At 41.9% G+C, this 22,042-nt stretch overlaps 1 protein-coding gene across 1 annotated transcript; it reads right to left on the bottom strand.

The window, feature by feature from the left end:
- Positions 1 to 13,075: 13,075 nt before the first annotated feature.
- On the bottom strand, positions 13,076 to 20,138 carry KCNJ5 (potassium inwardly rectifying channel subfamily J member 5). The gene is made up of 2 exons (XM_036746053.1): positions 19,202 to 20,138; positions 13,076 to 13,790 (listed from the first exon to the last, which is right to left on the bottom strand). Exons 1-2 carry the CDS (start codon positions 20,136 to 20,138, stop codon positions 13,471 to 13,473), a joined length of 1,257 nt encoding a protein of 418 aa, XP_036601948.1. The 3' UTR covers positions 13,076 to 13,470.
- Between the last annotated feature and the right edge of the window lie 1,904 nt (positions 20,139 to 22,042).

The raw sequence follows: 22,042 nt of genomic DNA, 5'->3' as shown, positions 1-22,042 counted from the left end.
TTACCATTTCTTCAGCAAGCTGGAAAACACAAATCTGCCTAAGGAGAAAAATGAAAATAGATTCTTTTAAGTAAAATTCAAGACAAACATTAGAAAAGAAATAAGAGAGATGAGAAGAAATATAAAGGAAAGCTTCAGGAATGCATATAAAATACTTAAAATGCAGTAAAGACACTAAATTACAAATTTCCATTGTCAGAGGAATTAATTAGTGATACAGCAGAACTTTCCCTCCCCCTCTATCTCCTTTGGGTCATGAGATTATTTGAAGAATGCAAATGAAAATGAAAAATAGAAATAGCTAAGTAAATGGGCTTGAGAGAGATAGATCTTAGTATCAAATAGGAATGCAAGATAGTTGCCTCATTTCTTTAGACCCACAAACCCTGGTCTTAGAGTAGGACTAAGATGGTTGGGAGCAACCAGAAAGTCACCTTCCCCTAACTTAGACTCATGGAAACATTAGAGCTTTATAGTTTAATAAGACCTCAGGGATCATCTATTCGAAGCCCCTCATTTTATAAATGAGGAAGTTGAGGTCTAGAAATGTGAAGTGACTTCTCTAGGGTCATACTACTAGTTAACTGAAGTTCTGGGACTAGAACCAAAGTCTCCTGACTCTCAGTAGAATATACTGAGAATTCTAATGCTATATAAATCAAAATTTCTCTGACCCAGTTGACTTCAGACACTTACTAGCTGTGTGAACCTGGGCAAGTCCCTTAACTTCTGCCTCCCCCATTTTCCTCAACTGGGAAAATGGGCATAATAACAGCACCTCACAGGATTGTTGTGATGATCAAATCGGATAACATTTATTACAGTGACTGAAACATTGTAGGTTCTTAATAGATGCCTATTCCCTCCTCTTCTTCCCCCTCCTAACATTTTTTCACCTTGTAACTCTGCTGAGGGTCCTGTGAACTCTTGTTCACCATCATCCCATCACCATAAAATCTCTTCATGGAGAAACCTGCTCCAAATAGCATCTCCAGGAGAAGAGGAGTAGAATGAATGTTTGAAGAAAGACAAGAAGGCAAGGCAGAAACCATCATGTGGTTCCTTAGCAACTGTTCCCCTGTGGGTCATGAGCTTCAGACTGAAAATGTTGCCTAACACTGATATACCACCATACTACAGATAATAGAGGTTGGGAGGGGGAGGGACAGTTTGGAAGGGCAAGGGGCTAATGATCAGTTAGAGCTTTAAGCTTCAGAGGTTTTTATCCAGGACCATTATTTCTGCCAAGATTTCCCTTTTTGCAGAATGGAAAAGCAGGGAACTGTATTCTTAGCTATAAGTGTGATGAGAAGGACCTAATGTACTTTAAAAAAAAAAAAACAAGTTAATACCTGGGAAAACCCCCACACGTTACTCTCAAGAAAATTTTTTTTTAAACATAGTGAGAGCTCACAATCGTTGCTGTCTCTATGACCGACTCAGAATGTGGGAGGCTAAAGATGGCTCAACTTCAGCAGCTGTCCATGGTACTAAAAACCAAAGGGCACAATGGAGCCAAGCTAAGGGTTTGAAAGTGGTCAGGTGCAGTGGAAGGGGCAGCCTTTGACCAATCTTTACTCTGTGTTTTAATATGCTGTCTTTGGAATATGAGCATAATATTGCCAACCCCGAACCAGTAGATAAGTCATGCATTTTGTGGAATCAGGAAAACCTGAGTTTGAATCTTGCCTCTGACACTTACCTGCTATGTGACCCTCAGCAAGTCACTTAACCTCTGTCACTTTCCTCATCTGCAAAATGGAAATAATAAGACCACCTATCTCCCAGGAATGTTGTGCGAATAAAGTAAGTTGATATTTTAGAAACACTTTGCAAACCTTAAAGCGCAACATGCAAATGAGTATTAGATAGTTATTATTATTTTCCAGCAGTGATAAAGGATTTGCTCTAATTCATCCCAATTTCAATCCTACTAATACTAGCTAGCATTTATATGGTGCTTTAATAAAATTGAAGATTTTTTGAGTTGAAAAATTCTCGTACATATGTTCTCTCGCTTTCTCCTCACAACAGCTCTGGGAAGTAGGTGCTATTATTATCTTCATTTTGCAAATGAGGAAACTGAGGTAAACACAGGTTAAGTGACTTTCTCAGGGTCATAATCTAGTAAGTGTATGAGGTTAGATTTGAACTCAGGTCTTCTTGACTCCAGGTCCAGTACTGTATTCATTGTGCCACTGAGCTGCCTCATTAGTATGAGCTAACCTTGACCCCTTTATGACTAATAAAGTAAGTAAAATGCTTGTCTGAGGTTATATAATGCTATGTGGTCCTGGATCAGAGTGAAGCTCATGAGGAAAATCCATGGGGCCAACTGGAAACCTTCCTGGGCTATAAGTATCACGATAAAGGATGGATTTTTTTTGTTTTTTTGAAAAGTCTATTGAGAAAAATCCAACTATCCTAAAACCCCAACTTCTCTCTCCCCCCAAACCACTGATATTATTTGATAAAGAACATTGACAACCTAAAATATGTTCATTGAAGATGACCAAGTTGGTAAGGGGACTTGAAACTAAGTTATGAGGGTTACTTGAAAGAATTTGGAGTGTTAACCCAAAGATGCTCTTTGTGTTTTCTTGAAATGGAAAATAGTATTTATTTTTTTAAAAAAACTGGAATTATTATGAGCATTACTGCAGGAGTCTTGACAGGAAATGATGGGTTATGTTATCGGTGTTATATCTGAAGGACTGTTAGGTGAAAGAGGGCTCACACTTATTCTATTTGCCCTAAAAGTCAGAAGTTGGGACCAATGGGAATCAACTCATAGAGAAAAGTTCCCTCACAACTTTTGCTGTGTAAAGATAGAATGGACTGCCTATAAAGGTGGCAAACGACTGGAGATGTGAATTGAAGGTGACTGATCACTTCTCAGGGATGTTATAGATGGGATTCCTGTTCAGGTATGGCTTAGACTAGATGCTCTGTAAAACTGGTCCCTCCTGTTGCTAGTCTCTTTCTTCTAAGACCACTTTCCACTTACTGTTATACCTGTACGTGGTTCCTGTTTGTCTTGTACATAGTTATTGCATACTGTCCCTTCTTTTAGAATGTAAACTCCTTGATAATGGGGCTCAAGTTTTTGCCTTTCTTTGTGTCCCCCAGTGTTTAATACAGTGCCTGGCACATAGTAAGTGTTTAATAACTTCACCTTTGTACTTCTAAGATACTAGGATTCTCTGATCTGTCTCATCCTGAAATGTAGATTTATCTTAAAATGGATACGAATTCAATATTACATATATAAAGTGATCATTAAATTAAATTAATCTGGGATTAATATCCATAAAGAGTTACATGGGCAAAAAATAGGACTTGGAGATGGGGATGTAGCTCAAAGGGGGTGAAAGAAGATTGGCCAGTCTGGAGACTTTGTATTGAAATAGGGTGAAGGGGAGAATATGAGCACGGAGTGGAATTAACAGAAATAGCTTTATTAGCACCTGGGGAGCATATGTCCTGTATGTAGCTGGAAGTTAGATTTTTGTGGATGCCATACACAGCCATCTCATACTTCAGGAAATGGATTATATACTCAGAATGAGCAGTGCCTCAAAGAATAAATATTCCCATTCATCATGAAAAAATCCAAGAGCTTTGAAAAGAGGCCAACTCTTGCTTTTTGAGATGTTGCATCAAAATACTCCTTATGTTTTCTGAGAGGAAAAAATGCTGCCTGTTTGAAATGCGCACACTGTCAAGGTTACTCAAGTGTAGCAGCAGGAGAACTTTTCTTCATTAAATAGCTGGAGGATAGCTTGGTTACAGATGTAGCTACTTGTCTAAGTCTATTCACTTACTGCAGATGAAGAGCCCAGCAAGTAAAAGCCTGGCACAGTTTGGAGAACGGCAAGGCTCCTTGTACCATCTGTTTAGCTGCATTGAATGGCTTTAGGATTGTCTTATTCCTTCAATTGGAGAAGATGTTAGTGGTCCCTAGAGGGTGAATTTAGTTATTTCTTCATCTTAAAATGCTGAATTTGGTGGCACCCAATCCAGCCAAGTTAATGAGTGTCCAGAAGTCTCTGAACATCAACAATCCTTAGGAAGGCAGAGTGTTGTATACATCTGACTTCACTCTCCTACTTTATAGTGGGGAGAAAGGAGCAACAAGGCTTTCCTGATACTGTGTATAATATGCTCTTCCTGATTGCAAGTGATAAGAAAAGCTCCATGATGGCAAGGTCAGGTAGGGGCATGTTCTTTACCTGGACTGAGGAAGTGGGATTGAATCGAGAGAACAGAAAGTCTGAATTAAAAAGCTAGTCTAGGTTAGTTACTAGAGTGCTTGTGGATCATCAAGGTCCAACAGACTCAAATGAATGAACAAATTGGTCCATGATTAGAGTTGCAGAAACTGATAGATTAGGAAGCCAAAATACAGGGATTTTCAGAGAATTCGTGGTTTGACTAACTCCATTTTATTGCCCCAGATGCCACTCTTTTTGTTTATTGCCAGTGCTTTGTAAGCCAATCCCCTTCCGCCACCAATGTATCCATGTGGTCATGGGTAGTGCCACATAACCTCCTTTTGACCTAGTCACTAACATTGGCTCCTAGGATAGCATAGCCTTAAACTGATGAATGAACTTTAGGAGTATAAATTCTTGTCACCATTAGTACTGGTAAATGAGAAGGGTTGGATTAACTTCCACAAAATAGGTTAGATGAATGCCTGTCATGCCATTCACTAGGCCAACATTCTAGGCCCTCAAGCAATGCTGCTAACCTTGCCCTGCTTTGGAGAAAGGCTAAAGTGTAGGTCTATTCTAGGTCTATGGACTAAAGAACATTGACTTTTGTTTAACCTGACCTTGAATGAAAGTGGAAGAATATGCCATTAACTAGGGTAGGATGGTCATTGGAATTGGGAAATAACAACTAAGCAGACTGGTGGATGCTTTTTGGTGGGGAGGTGGAGCTGGGGGATTGGAATAATGAAAGAGCTTCTCTTAGTCCACTTACTGACTAGGAATGATGGAGGCAAACCACTTGGCAGAATGCAAGTTAATTGAAGATGGGGACAATTTTCATTTTTGTCTTTGTACCCCCAGCGCCCAGCTCAGTCCCTTGCACATACTAGGCACTTCATAAATGTTGAATAGAAATTAATTGAACCAAACAGCCAGTTTTCTAACCTTAAGGGTTGAGTGGTAAAGCTTTTTGGTCTGTACCCAGCATCTGGCATTCTCCGCTCCCCTCTTTGTCTGAGAGGGCCAGACACAGCTGAGCTCTCATGCGTGAGGGGAAACAGATGGTGTGTGAACTCATGAATGACTACTGGCTCAATTTTGAGGCAACCGCACTGTTTAGGGAGGGGACTGTTACTCTAGCAGAGCATCAAATCAGGCAGAGAAAAATGCTAATCTCTTCCCTTTGCATCATGTTTTATTTCAATGGTGCTTTTGAATATGACAGTGACATTTGCTTTCCATTTCATGGAGACAAAGGCAAGGCAAACACACAGAGGACATGACTACTTTCTAGATGATTGCATCATTACCCCAAAGAAGTCTGAGTTTCTGAACTTACCTACCTTCAAACTAGGCTTCTGATTATGGAGGAGTACAGGTCATGGTCCTTAGAAACTGTTATAAAATGACTCCAGACAAGTCTATTTTAGGAAGAATATTTTGGATTTCTCCACTAATGTTGCTAAAGGGTCACTAAATTCTCCTTCAGTGAATTGAAACTTTTTCTAAATTGGGGGTGGGGAGCAATTTCCTTTAGGGAACATGGTCTAGCATGTAGAGAGGACACTGAATTTGGAATCAGAAAGACCGGGGTGTGATTCTGGTCTCCATCAAGCACATGTCATATGACCTTGCTTAACTTCTATGGGTCTCATTTTCCTCATCTGTCAAATAGAATCATCCTGGTCTATTGAAAGGGGTTCTATGCCAATAGAGGGAAGACTTAGACTCTAGATCTGACTTGCTATGTGATCTTAATCATTACTTTACCTTTTTTTTGGAGGGGGGAAGGTAAGGCAATTGGGGTTAAGTGACTTACCCAAGGTCACACAGCTAGTAAGTGTGTCAAGTGTCTGAAGCTGGATTTGAACTCAGGTCCTCCTGACTCCAGGGCCGGTGCTCTACTGACTGCGCCACCTAGCTGCCCCTACTTTACCTTTTTAAGCCTCGTTTCCATCATGTCTAAAATGAAGAAGTTGGATTAGTTGATCTCTGAAGTCTCTTCCAGCTTAGCATTTTACTATCACCTACCTACCTACCTATCTATCTACTTACCTATCTACCTATTATTTTCTTTTTCTTTCTTTCTCTCTTCCTTCCTGCTTTCTTTCTTCCTCCCTCCCTCCTTTCCTTTCTTCCTTCCTTCTTCCTTTCTTTCCTTCTCTTTCTTTTCCTTTCTTTTTCTTTCTTTGTTTCTTTGTTTCTGTTTCTTTGTTTCTTTGTTTCTTTCCTCTCTCTCTCTCTCTCTCTCTCTCTCTCTCTCTCTCTCTCTCTCACTATCTTGAAGGATTGCCATGATAATTGCCATTGCCATGAGGATAAAGGTAATCAATTTATGTAAAATTGTTTTGTTAACATAAAGTTCTACATATGTATTATTTGAATGACAGCTTACCAGCATGAATAAAATAGCTAGCTGGCAAAGGGAATCTTTATATTTCCATTATTGTTTCCTGGAGAGTTAATGACTGAGTGTGATATAAGGTCTTTGCAACCAGCCTAGAATTTGGTCAGTGAATTCTTCAGGTACCATACGTGTCTATTCTGTTGCATTAGGAAGAGCTTTTTACTGAGGGTGTATAGGTTCATTAGGATCCAGTGAAATTCATTCCATGTTCAGTAACATGGTTAGGAGTCCTAGTGTATGTATCTTTTTTTCCCCTCACTTGGTCATTGATTGCAATAACCTCATAGAACTCTATGAGAGTTCTAGAAGCTAAGCCCTAGGGAATAACCATGGTCTGTTGTGGGGAAACAGATGGCTGCTTACATAGCTTCCAGTTTCTTTAACTGGGCCTTGTATGCCCACCTCCAGGAAGGCCATTTCCTCTCCAATATTACTCCTGTGTTTGTCTACTGTTAATTTAAAGACTTTCGACCTGTTTTCAGCCCATGGCGGGGGTGGTGCCAATATGATTGTGAATCAAATGTCATTTGTGCTGAGTTGATGAGGGGGAGGGGTCATAGTTGAATCAGACATTATAAATTGTCTATGCATCAGTGAAAGTCTGGGTCTTTGCAACTTAAAATATTCATTCCCCACACCCTCCCGTTTTTGCTGACTTTAAAAGGACCAGGACAGACCAACTAACTTATTGAAAAGATGTCTAGTTTTGGTGCCATTTAAATAGGAGTCTTTTGCTAACTTGGTCTTTTGTAAATCTGAGCTTTTAAATTTGTGTTTACATAGCCATAGTAAATTAAAAAGTCAGTCTCAAATCCTTCCCTGCTGATGACATTTGCCATGTGAAGCTTTGATCTTGGAGAATCTCTGAGTACTTTGCAAATGTTAAGTTTCATAGTCACTTTAATATACTTGGTACTAGTGACCATTTTGCTGAATGGATAGATGAGACTTGAATAGACTCTACACAGTCCAAAAATGAAGGGGAGAGTAGACAATCATACAGATAATTTGACTAACATAAAAACAGTTGATCTAGATCTGGGGTTCTTAACTTTTCTGTGACCCTGGACTTCCTGGGAAGTTTGGTTAAGTCTATGGACTCCTCAAAATCATGTTTTGAAATGCATAAAATACATAAGATTACAAAGGAAATCAAAGGTTAGTGAAAATAACATGTATCTTTTCCCCAACCAATAGAACTCCTGAAAGGGATCTGCGAATCCCAGGTTAAGAACCCCTGACGTAGACAGTTGCTTACGGTGTTGTTGTTTATCCTGCATTTTCAAAGAGGACCAACGACTTCACAGGGTAATATCTTGACTTGTACATGAATTGAATTTAAGTGAGGCAGAATTGTACAAGGAAATCAGCCTCATCTTCTCTCCTAGAGTCATCAAAATCCAGTTGCAAGACAATGCCCCAGAGATACAGTGGATGACCTTGGAGTCTTTGATGTCTGACCAAAGTGCTGCACAATTTCTGCTTCAGCCACCTTCATGGCCATTGGAACAAAATGTTCTCACCCATCCCTTCTGTCAGAGGAAGTCTTCACATACTTGGAGTATACACCCCTCTAACTCTGGTCTGAGCCCTGTGGGTTACCCTCAACCTGGTTTAGCCCATTTGCAGAGATGGTTTTACCATGGGGTAGCCACTGCACATGCTACAGCTTCTTGGAGCCACAGGTGAGAGTTGAGTGAAGGTGGACACCGAAGGTGGATGAGCAGCTCTGAAAAGGGCACAGCAAGTCCTTTTACCAGAGGTGCTAGTTCTCCCTAAACACCCCATATACCCCGTCTAAGGGTACTGAGACATTAAGTGACTTGCCCATGATTCAGTCAGTATGTCACAAAGGCAAGGGTATGAATTGAAGTCTTCTTGACTCCAAGGCCCAACCTCTGTCCATTTTACAGCCCTGCCCTTCTCTCTAGACAACTTTCTATTCCAGATTATTCCCAAAGTGAATTTCCATAGAATTATCCAATTTCCATGGAATTATCCAATTTGAATAAACTAGTTGTCACTCCAGAGTGAACAGATTTTAGTTCCAAATACTTAAGTTCTCTCCAAATGAATTTTTTTCCTATGAATTATCTAGTGAACTTGGTCATACATGAGATTATCTGACCAAAGACTTCATCACTTGGTGGCTGCTCCACTAGTGATGATCCTTTCCATATTTAGGTAAGTTGGTCTTTTGAAAGCTTCTCAGTCTCAGCTTTGTAAAATTTTCCAGGGCTTACATCCTTCAAGAGTTCAGGGTCACCTTCATGACATGATGAAGCATTGGTGTTGGACTTTTTCCCCATAGCCTGAATTATCTCCATAGTTACTAGCACTCCCCTTTATTTTCTGTACAAAGACTGAGCTCTGACCCAAAACCAGGTTCAGAGCTGGATCCAACCTCTTGCTCCATGACTGTGTTAATCACTAGTCTCTTTCTTCATTTCCCCAACCACTTTCTGACCTCAGTTTCACAATAGCGCCTTGTCACTGACAGTTTTTCTTTTAAACTATTAAAAGAGCAAGAGCATTAAGCCTGTCTGAAGTGTAGGAGTTGAAATGTAATACAAGTGGATGCCTGTTTATAACAAGGAACAGTTTTGGAGGATCAGATCCACTTCAGCGTGATGGATTTTTAGCCATCAGATTGGCATATTCTTTCTTTAATAAGCAGACTGAAAAATCCTACATAGGCAGAGTAAGGGTTGACACATTGATTTCAGTGACTTCTCTAGCAAAAACCAAGTCAGATAGGATGAATGACTCCTTCCCCAGCAAGCCATTTTCTCCCATCTAATTGCCTTTCACAATTCATTAATTCCCCAGAGACTAGGAAAAAAAGGTATTTCCCAATTATCCTGCCAGTGGGAGAAGATTGCAGGTGGATTGAAACTGAGGCTCAGTAAAAATGACCAACTTAATTGGAGCTGCCTAATCATAAGACAAAGACTCCTTCTATTCCTGACCTTACACAATGCTCAACCCATTAGTTTCTATGCCATGCTTTGAGCATGTGTCCATGATTCTTGGGTTTGGGCTGAAGCTGTCTCAGGAAATAATTGTTTGAGGGTATGTTTAGATGATTTCTGCATCTAATTAGGTCTCTATGATTTTATCTCATACTAGAGAAATCTAGTACACTGTAAGGTAGAGGGAGAGTATATGGGAAAAAAGTGTTGGTTGTAGATAGGAAATGTGTATAAATATTCATTCATCTATGCTACAAGTCATGACTCAATGCTGGTACTTGCCAAAATGATAAGGACTTTGTCTACTTGGATCTCTTCAACCTAAGTATTAAGTTATCCTTTGCTTCTCTAATTTTCCTAAAGTATTTAGTCTAGATTTCTCCTTTTTTAAAAAAAGTCTGAATCACTCCCTACCTTTAATCATACTTATTGGTCTATGCATCACAGTTTCTCTACTACACTGTAATCTCCTTGAGGGAAGAATCAACCTTGTCTTTGAATTCCATAGCAAGTATTTAATAAGTATTTGTTGAAAGTATTTGTGTTACTAAGGTTATATATGTGAAACTTGCTGAAGGTGGGAGTGTTTTTCGATTCTTCAGGACCATAGAATGTGAAATCTTGAAAGGACTCTCTCACTTTGAAGCCAATATCTAGGGAGATGAAGTGATTTGCCCAAGATCACATCAGTAGCAACTGGCAAAGTTGGATTTCAAACCCAAGTCATAAGATGCAGCAGTGTCAAATTCACAAAGCTACCACATTTTTGAATCTAGCCTATCCATATTAACATGTAATTGGGAAATGTTCAATAAAATTAATAAAATACATTGCAATATAAGTAATGCCAATTAGTGATTTTCTAAGTCAATATGCTGTCCTCACTCCTGATAAAATGGATCAGAGATCTAAAAGATAACTCAAAGGCTACCTAGTCCAACCTCTCATTTTACAAATAAAGAAACTGAGACCAGAGGGAGGGTAAGGAGTATTCTACTTCTTCAGAATGATTTGAAAAAATATCCAATCCCTCTACCACAGGTAATAAATCCTTCTACCACAGATAACTTCCAATATCCAGAGGCTGAGGCCAGGGGTTAGCTTCTGAAACATTCAGAATGTAATAAACCAGGTAATGCCTTGGGATCATGAGAATATTGAAATACATAGTTTGTTCGCAAAGCCACCAACCTATTGCAGAGTTCAGAGAGCTGTATTCTCTCAGTTTTGAAGCTATGAGGTCAAAGCTTCACATATAAGAGGTGGTAGTACTAGAATTTCTGTTTTGTGAGAGGGTGGGGGTAAAGGTAGGAGTGGGGCTTATCAAAGGCCACGTTGCCCTCAGCCTGCCTTCTCTACACTATTTTATGTCCCACCTTTCAGGAAAGGGTTGTAGGGCTCTTCTCAGATATTTGCAGAGTCATTTTCATAATGTACCCATGGACACTGGTAACAAAGATCGGATAACCCTATACTCCATTTATGGAGTTTGGTGAGAAGAGTGCATTATAAGCCTTGAAGGACTCTGGAAGTGTGATTTGTTATTATTGCTGTTCTTGGGGAGTCGAGGGCAGTTTCCATATTACTGGTGTGTTTTATAGAGAAAAATTGCAGCAGCACATCACCACATACCCAGGGCATGTGATCTTGCCCACAGCTTGAAGGAGCCTTAGGGCCTAGCAGGGGACTTTCCTTCTTTCCTTTTTGCTCAGGACCTCTGACAATCCAGAAGCCGAACTGAGAGGACTAGAAAGGTATAAGAGCTGGGAATGGAGAAAGGGCTGCATATTCTAAGGCCAGAAGAGGAGAGCAACATCATTGGTCACCTGGAAAACAGGCTGATGAGAGGCATAGTTTAGGCCTAATAGCAATCAGGCAGAAGATATAGGAGAAATTGAGTCCCCTGTGCCTCATTTTCTTTCTTTCTACTCCATTTTGGTTTAATTTGCTCAACTTCTTTGAGAAAGAACTTTGGCTTTGCAAGATATCTGAATTCCTACAGCTTAGTGGGAGGAACAGGAGGAACAGGAGGAAGAGATAGCAAACAGGGTGGTAAATGATGAGTACGGGTAGGGGCAATGTAAACTTTGGAGGCTGAAGAGAATTCTGAAGCCGTGATATCTTCGGAAAAAATTTTCTTTCAAGTCTGGTTGGCCAATTAGAATTCTTTCTCTCCCTCTACCCAGTTAGAAAGACAAAAGCCATACCTTCTCCCTCACCTTCCAGGCTTCATCTACTAAATAATTCCTTTGAGTTATGTGCCGTGATCTGTATTCTCCCCATATCTTTAGATGAAAATAGCTAAGTTCTTACAAAAGGTAATTTTTTTGAGAAATTTTTTTTCTGTTTATATCATCTCACTTCCCATTTCCCCATGGATCCCCATGGTTCTTCTCATATTTCCCATGGGGATGGGGAGGGAGAATGTGAAAGAGAGAGTGAGCCCTGCTCCTTTTCCTTCCTAGCGTTTCCTTGCTTCAGGTCCTTCCTCCACACCCATCTACCTCTAAGGCCATCACTTTTTCAGCATGGGAGAGGGCAGTAGGACTCCTAATCAACAGGCTACAGGGTCTCTTGAGTGTGAAGCCTGAGGTTAGTTTTTGACACCAAATGGGCACCTAGTATTTCCACTTGGTCATTCACAGTACCATTGCTGAAGACTTGGAATTCTTTCAACACTGTTCGTAACTTAAACAGGGCCACTTGGCTCACCCTGGAGATATTAATTGCTTTAGTGAAAAGGTTACCTCTGACTGTCCCTGTATATGTCATGATTGGCCCTAAAAATAGGAGGGCCATTGAACTGGGAATCAGGAGAGCCTGGGAACTATTTTTTGCAGGTGGTTGTTTAAGAAATCTATAGTTTCTTTTCTCCCCTCTGCCTCTCCCTCCTCTTTCCTCATCTTTGTCTTCTCAGCTTTAACAATAAGTCTGTAAACCTCACTTTAGCCCTCACCTTAGGCTCACTCTGGTACATAAACGAAAAACAATGTGAAATTTAGAAATGTTTTGAGTTCCTTAGGCAAAAGTTTTCTGTGACAGAACCAGCGTCTGGTGTTCCTTGACCTGGAGGAGATTTGAAGAGCACAGCATGATAGAGAATATGCTTTTTAAAATTGCTAATAAAAACCAAACTTAATCTGACATCCCTGGTCTGGTTTTACTAGGACATAGGTCCAGGTTTTACTAGTAACTTCTAAGAGAGTGAATAGGTTACACTTGAAAAACAAACCCAATCCAACACACTAGTAACAGAGATCTTGCATAATATTCTTTCTTCAATGCCAGCCCCACTAACTAGCAAAAGCCCCCAAATAAAGAGTGCTTCTTTCTCTGAGGGGAGAGGATGTCTCCTTTGGGAATCTATTTCAAGGCCTAATGGGCCCCAGGGCAGAAGTGCCTCTTGCCCCTTCCCACCACCTCCCTCCCACCTCAGCCCTTCAGCAATGCCTTCATCCTTTTAAGAGGGCTGTCCAGACATCCAACTCAGGGAAAGTACCAGGGTTAGCAGAAAGAGAAATGAGGGACTAAGCAGCAGAAAACAAAGACATCACAACTATAAGGCAGAAGGCCCAACTTTCACCTTGGACCCCTAGATGTCATTCAGTTGGGACAAGATGGGAGGGGCAGAGCTATGACCCTTACAAGTATAAGGAGCAGGCAGCCCAGCAATGTCTCTACAGGCAGGGCCAAGTCATGGTGCACAGGATGGCATAATGTTGGGAAAGGGGAGGGTTTGCTAAAATACCTATCTTCTCCAAGCCTCTGTCGCTTCCAGGGCCACCTAAATAACCCATCTCAGTTAGTTTGCCTCATTGGGTCAATTTAGGGTCTCTAGCAGGAGGCTATGTCCCATCCCTTTGGGGCACGGGACTCACACAGAGCTACTAGTCTCTCTGGCTCTACCCAGCCCCTCTGTTTCTTCCTCTCCTTCCTCTGCCTTTTGGCCCAATCCCTCCTTGGCACAGCCCCCTAGCAGGGTGGGGCTAGAGAGGTACTGAAGGAGCCGCCCTTCTCGCTGGGCCTCCGCCAGCTCCTTGGCACAGCAGGTGGGTGTGTTGGTCTCGTAGGTGTCATGGAAGGTATTGTAGTCTACCTCGTAGAAGCCCTTCTCTAGGGTGAGGACTGGCGTGAAGCGGTGACCCCAGAGAACCTCAGTGTCCATATAAGAGCTGCGGGCTTGGCAAGTCATGCCTAGGAGAACAGAGGACAGAGAGAATTAGAGACACCCATGGGGATATGGCTGTTCACATTAGTAAACGCTGATTGACTGATGTGTGTTATAGGAGCTGGTGACACCGATGTGATTATGAACCTTTGTCCTTTCCTGGGACTCTTTCACACACACACACACACACACACACATATAAAACCACATCCATACAAAAAGACTTATACAACCTCTTGGAGTTGAAATAGCCAGTCAGCCAGTAAGCATTTATTAAGCACCTAATATTTTCCAGGCACTATGATAAGTGCTGAGGATATAAAAAGAGGCACAAGGCAGGGCCTTTGTTGTGGGATATTCTATCTGAATGTTCGTCTGCTGGTTAGCTTCCTTGATAAAAGATTTCAAATGGTCCTGCCACAGGTAAAAGCTGCTTCACCACAATAGCCAGGACTTGAAATTCCATTTGGACAGCTTGCAAATTTGTGCTGTGCTGTTGGTTACAAGGTGGACTGGTTGAGAGAGTGTGGATGGCTCAGCACAACCTAGCGCCACTTCTGGGAAATGCGTATAACCTACTGGCAACGGATCAAGAGCATCATACATCTGTACTTCAAGGATTCATAATTTTATCCACGTAGGTATAGCAGACCCCTAGTCCTGAATGATGATAGCTAACATTTATATAGCACTTTAAGACAATCTCATCTGATCATTGCAACAATCCTGTAAGGCAGGTGCTATAATTTATCCCCACTTTACAGATGAGGAAACCGAGACTGAGAGAGGTTAAATAACTTTCCCAGGATCACACAGATAATAAGTATCTTAGGCTGGATTTGAATTCAGGTCTTCCTGATTCCAAATCTAGCCCTCTGTCCACTGCATTATACTGGATGTGATAAAAATGCATTGTTCAAGGAGTACAGGGTTTCATGTGCACATCTTTTCTTTTTGTTTTTCACTGTATACCAAAATGTTCATGTTTGTTATTAATTGTTAAGTTCAGAGCAAAAGAAAAGTGTTAATTAGCTAGAATGGTCCTTGGATGAAGGGCATATCATTTATTGCCAGCCTGTACTCAAAATCTTGGTTGGACCTATCAGAACTTGGGCTCCACTGGCATTGCCTCCAAGGAGCCTGAGTCCCCTTCAGACCCAATAAAGTACTGGAAAAGGCCTTCAGTGGGAGCCTCACGTCCATATATCAAAAAAGAGGACTAGTGTTATTACCAATAATTACTAGTCACCTCCACAGTCCCTCCCTAATCTTATATTTGGAATACACATTTTCTTTTAAAAGAAAGAAATATGCACACCCACACATTCTTGGTTCTTTGCCCAAGGACACTAAATATTTCATCACCTCTTATTCACCATCAACAAAGCTCAGGCCCTCTTCCACTTTCTGTGCTCTTGGTATTTTTAGATTTAGGCTTCCCCCCAGAGAGGGAGGGAAGCTCGATTTTATGGATGAGGAAGTCTCCATGTTTTGGAAGACAGGAAAGTAAACTTTCAGCAATCTTTTGGACTGAAGAAATGTACCCTCTGGGCATGGAGGAGAAATGGTTTTCTCTTGCCCAGAATCCTAATGGGGTCTCACATCAAGGGAACCTGGTTTAATGTCAGCTTTTGATTGTTTTTTACCGGTTTGGATTTTCCTACATTATCAAGCCTGTTCAGGGTTCTAGGCCATGTGCTGGCTGTCTTCTCTTAGAAGCTGCTTGCCCTGGCCAGGTCTCCCTCTCTGGGATGAACATTGCCTTGTTGAGGAGCTGAACAAGTTGGAGGCAGCCTGTCTGAGGGCTCACCCAGAAAGAAGACTGGTGTGAGGCTAGCCCACAGCTTATACCAAACAAGGGCTTGAGTTTCTTGCTGTTTCTCTCCCTTAGCTTCCAGGGCTTCTTGGATCTGGTTCTTCCCCCCGACACTGGCCACAATGTGACTGAAATTCCTACGTGGGCATTTGGGGGAGGTGGCCTCTCTTCAACATCTTTAATTTCCTTTGGGCTGTCTGGTTGTCATGCTAGGACAGACTAATATTGCTCCTTGAATGGGGCTGATGGTGAGGTGCATGTTGGTGTGACTGTCCTAGGGGAAAGCTACCTTGCTGGGATGCCTTATACCCAATGCAGGTAGTGCCTGGGACTCCTGTTAAGTCCGGTGCTAGATGTCAGCTAAGTGGTGTAGCAGATGGGAGTCCTGGGCTTGGAGCTGGGAAGATTGTCCCTTAGATATTTACTAGCTATGTTAATAATGACAAGTCACTTAATCTGTCTCAGCTTCGTTTCGCTCATCTGTGAAATGGGAAAGATAATAGCACCTCCTTTGTAGGGTTTTTGTGAATCTCATTATCTAATGAGATAACCTGTATGTTGCTCTTTGCAAACCTTAAGGTACTATATAAATCAGGCCTGCACATCCTGCAGCCCACAGGCCACTTATGACCCATGGGCTGCTTGCAGGATGCCAAAGGATTTCTTCTACATTTTCTCTACATTTTTCTCAGCCACCCAAAATCCTTTGGTGTGCAGCAGGTTGTGCAGGCCTGCTATAAATACTAGTCATTGTTTTCTAATGGCCAGTATTTTAAAGACTCTGATCTTCTTAACTAAGCACTCCTATCCACTGTGCCCCCAGCTGCCTTATATTCCAACTTCTTGATTGTATTTTTACAGCATTTCATACTTTTCAAATTGCTTTCTTATCTAGTATTTCATGTGAACTTCATGACATTCCTATGAGGTAGAAAGGGCATATAAATGTGACCCTGAAAAACTACAGGGAGAAACATAGAAGAATGTTACCTGCCACTCAGATAAGAGCTCTATTACAAAACCCTCCAAGAAATATGCCAGACAATGGTATATCAACCCTAAAGTGTAAGTATATTCCAGTATTTCTTAGTAACCATTTACTACTCCATGTTTGTCAACAATTTTTGATTTGTTTTAAAATAGATCCCATTGGGGAAATGAGCCCTCATAAGTCTCTTATTCACTATGGCGAGTACCACTTCCTGTAGGATAGGGAATGATGCAGGGCCACAAATATGTACTTCATGTTCCCCTCCATGACAGTGGTACCAAAGACTAGTGAGTGCTGACTTAGGGTGAGCCCTTGTATGGACGGTCAGGCTACTGGGGTTGTATTGTCCCATTGTTTGGAAAGCTTCTGCATTTGGGTCAAGAGTAATGTTTCTAGGAGTAAAGGAATTGTGCTTCTCTTGCTTGGGCTGCCCTGTAGATATACCTCCGAAGGAAGTACCAAAAGGAGTTTGAAGGGGGTTTCCCACTCCACCTGCCACTCCCCTGGGAGGAGGCTGGCATGGTGGTGGTGCTCTCCATGACTTTTTTGGAAAGTGCCCCTAGCACTTCCCATTGTACAACAGACCTGATAGGGGAAGGACACTATTCCCATATGCTATTCTATTTTGTCAGGGAAAGAGAAGAGCAACATCCATTACTTGTTCTGATGGGTATCTTTGCCTTTGTTTGATGTCATCATTGATGAGGAGGATGATGATGATGATGGTGGGTTTGGGGGGCACTAGGATATCTCTGAATGACTGTTTTTTGCCTGAGAATCTCCTTGTTCTGATCCTGACTCCAAGGCCACAGACAGGGTGACTTTCAGAACCTGGGGATCTCATCATACCCAAGCACTGGTAGTTCACTTCTAGCATTTGTGATTATGTATGGCCCCATTGGTTCCTAGGGCTGCCACCACATGACATTTGACAATTCACCACAACTCCAATGAGATGTGCAAGCCCGGGTTAGTTTTATGGCCACCAGAGAGGCCCTGTGCTAACAGCCCCTGGCGTCCTGCCTTCCTGCTTCAAGTTGCGCCTTGAAATATCTCTAGGCCCAGTTCCAAAGTGGGGAGGATTTGGGAATGGAAGATGTGGTTGAGTTCCCTCCCTCCTAGAGCAACTGTCATCCAGCCCCCCACATCAAGGCTCACTCTTGGATGATGCCTTGGGTAGGCTTGGTTCATTTCCTGATATCCCCAAATCTGGAAAGGCAGAAAGCACAGGCCTGGCAGATGGGAAAAAGGAAGAGAGGTTAGTTATAAGCCAGAAGATCAGTGGTAGGAAAGGGCAAGGGTTTCTGGGATCTAGAATCTTAGGGCCTAGGTTTGAATCCTCACTCAGCTACTCATTCCCTATGTAAACTTGGGTAACACACAACCTCTCTGGGCCTCACTGTTCTCATTTGTAAAAATGAGCTGGTTGGATTAGATGTCCTGAGAGGTCACTTTCAGCTCTATATTTCTGATCCTGTGATTCCTCACAATGCCCTGCTGAGGGAAGGGAAGGGGGGGGTAGAGGAGGGAGAGGAGAGAGTCAAGGACCATGAGCTGGCTCACAAGCCATTGGCTTTTTAAAACTAAGCTGTGAGTGTGTTACACTGGCACAGAACCAAGAAGGCTCTTTGTCATCAGGTGTCTCTGAGCAGCAGCAGCCCTAGGCTGAGGTGCCAGGTCAGGACACCAGGATGCATTTCCATGGCACCTCTGGGCATTTATGTATCATTGAGGATGCAGTGTTATGTACAAGGGAAGAACAATGGGTTTTCTGTCCACTTACTGAACAGGCAGGCAGGCAGCCTTCTAGGAGCATTCAGACAGAGTCCCATTTTGGGGCAGAAGTAAAGATTAAATTATATCCACAACCACTCCAAATTTCCACAGCGTGTTTAGGTTTACAATGACATTCCTTTATAATGACATTGCAAGGGAGGGGTTCAAATATTTCCACCACCACCTCCATTTAACAGGTGAAGAATCTTAAGGACAGAGAGGTGAGATGATTTATGCAAGCTATTTAGGGTCAGGCCTGATGCTAATCCTGCTCTCATTATCCTAAGTTCTATGCTCTCTCCACCATACCGAGCATTCTCTGTGAACTCTAGTCTGGGAATCCTTAACCTTTTTTGTATCCCGTCCTTTGGCAGCCTGTGGAAGCCTATGGACCTCATTTTAGAATAATTTTTTAAGCAAATAAAACAAAACACACTGGATTACAAAGCAAATCAATTATATTGCAATATGCTCATCAAAATATTTTTTAAAATTTCATGGACCTTAGATTGAGAACTCTTGATCTAGTCTCTTCTAGCCGTGACATGTTGAAGTCTTTTAAAAATATATTTGAATTTCATTATCTGTGGTACAATAAGTTCCAAGCTCTACCAAGAACCTGGACTTTACGTTTTCATCTGAGGGTCTGACTTTCTTGGACAAGGGATATAGTGACTAGGTGGCACCACAGGATTATAGGTTAAGAGCTATTAGGATCACTGAGTCCCGAATCTCAGAGAGATGAAGTAACAACAAGTTTCTACAAGTGGTATGTAGAGCAGAGCCAGGACATAGGGAAGTCACCCCAAAATATGTTGTGCCATGAACTTTGAGGACAATTGGCAATGTCTTACCTGTAGCTTCTACCATGCCTTCTAAGATGACTACCACCTCAAACTCCTCCTGATTCAGCTGTGCCCTGGACATCTCCCAGAAAGGGCTCTTCTCGTTGATTTCATGGGAGATGATGAGTGGTGACACCAGGAAGAGGCGGTCATCCCCAGTGTCAAAACCCACATTAATGTCTGTCTGATTCAGGGGAATGAACTCCCCTTCTTTGGTCTGCCTGGACTTGATGAGCTTGGCCCGTATGGAGGCCTCTACGATGTGAGAATTGCGGAGGTCGCCCACTCGGAACATGAGGCAAAGCTTATCATCCCGCATAGAAATGACAGCATTGTTAGAAAACATGAGAGTCTCTGCCCTCTTCTTGGGCTGACTGATCTTGACAAACATGCAGCCCACCATGAAGGCATTGACTATGGAACCTAAGATGGCTTGAACCAATAGGAGGATGATCCCCTCTGGACACTTCTCTGTGATGACCCGGAAGCCATACCCAATGGTGGTCTCTGTTTCAATGGAGAACAGGAAGGCAGAGACAAAGCCACTGAGATTCTCAACACAAGGAACCCAGTTTTTGTCCCCAACATGGTCCAGGTCTCCCCGAATGTATGCAATGAGCCACCAAATAAATCCAAAGAACAACCAAGTAATGGTGTAGACCATGGTGAAGACAAGTAGGTTGAAGCGCCACTTCAAATCTACCAGTGTTGTGAAGAGGTCACTCAGGTAACGGTAGGTTTCCTGGACGTTGCCATGATGCACGTTACACTTGCCACTTTTCTCCATGTATCTCTGGCGAGGCTTCTTAGCTTCTGTCAGAAGACGGGTCCGATCTGTAGTGATGGGGACATAATCACGGGCCTGTTTGGGAATCTTTCTGGGGTCTCTGGGGGTGGTTCCAATCTCCATGTCTTGGTTCATGGAATTCCTAGAATCTCCAGCCATAGCTTGGCTAGTTTGGGGTAAAAGAGACATAAATCAATGATACTGATTTTTCTGGTTCAGCTGAGTAAGAAGAGAAATCTACCTAAGTAGAGAAATCTAGCAAAACATAGAGAAACATGGTGAAATAATGGTGAAAGGCACCATAAAAAAATGTAAATCCAACCCCCTCCACCTTTTCATATGGGGAAACTGAGACAAAGTGACTTGTCTAAGTTCACTTAACTACTTAATGGCAAAGCTTTAACTAGGACCCAGGTCTCCTCACTCTCTCCACTACATGATTCTACCTCAAACTGTAAAACAGCAGTTTTTACCAAGTAGAATGCAATGTATTTAACATGCATGGAGTGAATTCATTCAATAAACATTTATTAAATGCCTACTTTGAGGATGCCATTAGAAAAAGCACAATGTGAAAGGAAGATAGGTTTAGAAGTTTAGAAGGTTTAGAAGGTTTAGAAGTCCTTGGGCTCATAGAGTTTTCCTTTTAGCAGGAAGCTATGTACATACACGTACACACACACACACACACACACACACACACACACACACACATATATATAAACATATAGGCATGTATATATGTATACAAATATAAACACACACACACACACACACATATATATATATATATATATATATACATGTACACAGAAGCTATAATACATGATAAGTGAATTAGAGAGGCATAAAATACCATGTAAAGTACAAGGTGGAAAAGGTTGCTATCAATTGAGGGAAATCAGGAGGGGGGAAGGCAGGCAATTGGGGCTAAGTGACTTGCCCAAGGTCACACAGCTAGTGTGTCAAGTGTCTGAAGCCAGATTTGAACTCAGGTCCTCTTGACTCTAGGGCTGGTGCTCTACTCACTGTGCCACCTAGCTGCCTCCAGCAGAGAATTCTTGGAGGTGGCAGATGAACAGGTCTTTAATAGGAATTCCAAAAACAAATATTCCAGATGTAGGCTACTGTATGGGCAAAGGCTTGGAAATCATGTTCATGTATAAAGAGTGTTTGGGTTTGGTAAGAGGGGGAAAGGTATGATGGTGCCAGGTTGTGGAGGAATCTGAATGCTAGGCAAAGATGTTTAAACTTTGTTTGATAGGCCACGGAGAGACACTGAAGATTTTTGAGTAGAGGGGAAAACAGCCATGCAAGAGAAAGATGGTTTTGGCAGTGGTATAAGGGATGGATTAAAGAGGGAAGAAAGTAAAGGCAGGAAGATCTTTCAGGTGGCCATTGAAATAGTTAGGAAGGTGGTATGTAGGACCTGTACTAGGGTGGTGACCATGGCAATAGATAGGAGGGGATGATATAACGGAGATTAAAAATGTAGACTAACATGGAGTGATAAATCCGTCGAAAAGTTTGAGTACATAATAAAAGGTGACTATATATAATCCTCACCACCACCACCACCACTACCACCACTATCAAAATGCCACATTCATAAGTGTGATCTTGCTTGACCTGCTCTCTCAAGATGCCCCAGATACAGTCTCTGCCTTCTAAGAGCTTGTGAACAGCAACAGCATATGGCAGGATTTTCATCAAATCATAGACTTGTAGAGCTGAAAGTGACTTGAGAAATCCTTTGGAATGTCAGTCTCCCAGTATCTTCCAAATAGGTCCCAGAGAACTTGGAGATGGAATTCATATTTTATCCAGCTTGCTTCCATGGATATGTAATGACACCCACCTCTCTACAACTTCCTAACCTAGGAAGTTTACAAGTTCATTTCACGTGCCGCTGGAAAGAATTGGCATTTTTATTGTGATGCTGGCTGAGAATATGTGGAGCCTGCAGACCTTCATGATTTATCCTTTGACTATTTAAGCTGCCTCCTCCAAGAAGTAGATCACATTTAATGTCACCTTGGGGGACACAAGTCATTTAGGCCCTT

This window comes from Trichosurus vulpecula, chromosome 2 (genome assembly GCF_011100635.1).
Source record: "Trichosurus vulpecula isolate mTriVul1 chromosome 2, mTriVul1.pri, whole genome shotgun sequence".
Classification (NCBI taxonomy): domain Eukaryota; kingdom Metazoa; phylum Chordata; class Mammalia; order Diprotodontia; family Phalangeridae; genus Trichosurus; species Trichosurus vulpecula.
Note: the sequence above shows the minus strand (reverse complement) of the source record. Positions and strands in the feature narration are given on the sequence as shown.